This window comes from Pinus tabuliformis, chromosome J (assembly GCF_031772625.1).
Source record: "Pinus tabuliformis cultivar Carrire ecotype Pingquan chromosome J, CPIR1, whole genome shotgun sequence".
Classification (NCBI taxonomy): domain Eukaryota; kingdom Viridiplantae; phylum Streptophyta; class Pinopsida; order Pinales; family Pinaceae; genus Pinus; species Pinus tabuliformis.
Window position 1 is genome coordinate 1,340,513,031 of NC_142295.1, and position 2,727 is coordinate 1,340,515,757.

The 2,727-nt window shown below is 38.9% G+C and overlaps 1 protein-coding gene across 1 annotated transcript; it reads right to left on the reverse strand.

The window, feature by feature from the left end:
* Positions 1-798: 798 nt before the first annotated feature.
* LOC149232330 (two-component response regulator ORR3-like) lies at positions 799-2,444 on the reverse strand. Its single transcript, XM_089376465.1, has 5 exons — positions 1,753-2,444; positions 1,571-1,641; positions 1,346-1,423; positions 1,177-1,247; positions 799-1,066 (listed from the first exon to the last, which is right to left on the reverse strand). The coding sequence occupies exons 1-5, from the start codon at positions 1,928-1,930 to the stop codon at positions 937-939; spliced, it is 528 nt and encodes a 175-aa protein (XP_089232591.1). The 5' UTR covers positions 1,931-2,444; the 3' UTR covers positions 799-936.
* Between the last annotated feature and the right edge of the window lie 283 nt (positions 2,445-2,727).

Genomic DNA, 2,727 nt, shown 5'->3' on the forward strand with positions numbered 1-2,727 from the left:
TTTTACTACTTTAAACGTCAAAGAGGTGGATTAATTTGATTTTTTTTTTTAAATAAGTCAATAGTTTAAAATTGGGATATATTTGGTAAGATTGGAAGCTTCTGTATTTACCGACCCATCTAGATCCATCTTTAAATCTAATGCCTAGCTGGCTGGTAAATATAATTCGAAAATGTTATATAAAACTGGTAAAAATAAATATTAAACTTCATGCTATAAGCAGTTTAAAAATAAAACAGCCCAAAAAAATTCCAGATTGGTAGGGGGACCTGTCAAATTTAACCCTGTGTATCCACCCTCCACTGTAACCACATGACTGGGAAAACAGATGTACGATGTACCAGCTCTATTCTTGCACGCACGATCCTGCTTGTAACTGTGATTTTATCCTCAAATTCTTCTTCCTTCATGAGACTTTCTAAATCTACAGGCGACCGAGTTTCCATTTTTCCCTTAGATGGTGAGGAAACAATTTCAGCAAGACGCGAACGGGACGTCCACGGTTGGTCAACGTGCTTTCCATGCCTTAAGATTTGCTCCTGGCAGCCTTTTTTTTTCTCACATCCAGATATGAAATATGCCCCTGGTGTCCTTATGTGTCGCTGGAAGGAGCTTTCAAAGAGTTCTGGACAGAAGCTTTGCGTGATCAGGTACACAAATCTCACTGGGCAAATACCTCAGATCTGCACATACTTTGAGTAAGCCATTCCATTCACACTCCATGAGGAGACTCTTTGGATTTTTCATGTTACTTTTCATTCCCGCGTTCGAGTACTTCAGACATACAGTTTCCAGCAGTTGCAAATGACCATGGGCCTCTTACATTAATGAACAGTATAATATGATAAAATACATTTTAAAAACAAAATTCGCTATATTCTTCCAAAATCTGAAGTGCCAAATGTGTAATGCGTTTTCATATTGATACTCTCGATCTCAAATCGAAGCCCCAGTTGGGCAATAGCTGTCACTCTTGTGACCTCTACGGATATAATCTCTCAGTCGTTTTACATCCGAGATCTGCACGGGCTTCAATAAGAACTCTTCTGCACCTTCGTCCAGACATCTGCTCAGTTCACAGACCATCGTAAGTACATAGTCAGGTCAAAGGAATTATAATATTGTACTCTTTACATGTATTTAAAAAGAACATGCTATCTGCAATTGGTTTTTCACCTGCGCTTTCTAGAGCTCTCGTTCTCAGAGGACATGACAACCACAGGAATCTCCTTGAGCTTTGAGGATTCCTATAGATTTGGTTAACGAAGCAATGTTACCTATTATCGACTTAAAAATGAATGAATAAAAGCTGATGTCGCCTAAAAGTTTGAACGATTAAAAGTACCTTTACTCTTTTTAGCAAATCGTGGCCAGACATTCCTGGCATACAGTAGTCAGTGATTATCATATTCACCTGAAGGCCCTGAATCAGAAACGACATGATGTAAGATAGAAGAAACTGATCTATTCCATAATTCTATCACAGTACAGCATGACATTACAATTCTCACAAGCATTAATAGATTCAGGCACACCTTAATTAATCAACCCACAACTTTCAGCTACTTACATTTGCAACGTTCTGGTCGTCTCCTAAACCCAAAAACTCTAGAGCCCTTCTCCCGCTATCCATTGTTGTAACTACAGTTATACACTCATACATGGTAAGCTATCGAATCGATAAAAATGTCTATTTATATAACTTTAAAAAAAATCCTCAAAATATCAATCACAGTCCAAATCCAATATTACCTTTGTAACAGGAGTTCTTCAATAGCTTTTCGATGACTTTTCGATCTATAACGCTGTCATCCACGGCAAGCACATGAAGCTGGGAAGCGCTTTCTCCCTCTTGGCTTGAATGATCTGAAGTCGAAGACATGCTTTTCTCTGTGTTCGACGGTGAATCCTGAGCTCCTTTCCTTCCCATTAAATCTTACTTCACAACGACGCCCAAAGAGACCTTACAACAAACAATCTGTTCTGATCCAATATGACCTTCCAAGGAATTTCGCCGTATCAACGCAGACCCTAACAGTACCAATATTCGAAACGAAAAAATCAAAGTATCCTGTCAGCAAGCCGAATTCGTTCATCCATGAGAGGATCTGGTGAGTTCAAGAACGGAGAACTCGGTTACTAGACGCCTGAGATTGAACGTAATTACGGGATCTATTGCGCATATATGTTGGTGGACTCACAGCGACGTCATTTTCTAATTTCACAGAACGATTTGGCGCACAAAACCATCCCAGATCTTGCGCTTTCAAACAGGAATCCTCGTATCTAAAAAAATCCGAAAAAGATAACCCTAGTTCGGAAGAATTATACGGGTAATCCAATCCGAGTATGGTATTCCTGATATCACATGAATTGCATATATAATATGTGATCGAATGGATTTCAAATCAACTGCCAAATTTTCCACCGATCGGAGATATTATTCGGACAATCCAATCCGACTATCATAGCAACTGCTACTTCTGATATCACATGAATTGCATATATCATATGGGATCGAATCGCTTCCAAATCAAAATCCAAATTTTCCACCGATATGACAGCTAGTACCTTTCAAATCCTAGCGAAATCACCCACCCCAAACCTAACGCAAACTTGACCAAGAAATTAGGCGTTTTTGCTCTTCGATGTCCCACACTCAAAATTTCGGAAAAATCTACAAAAAGCTCTGAAATTCTCTATAATTTAAAACGAAGCGTCATTGTA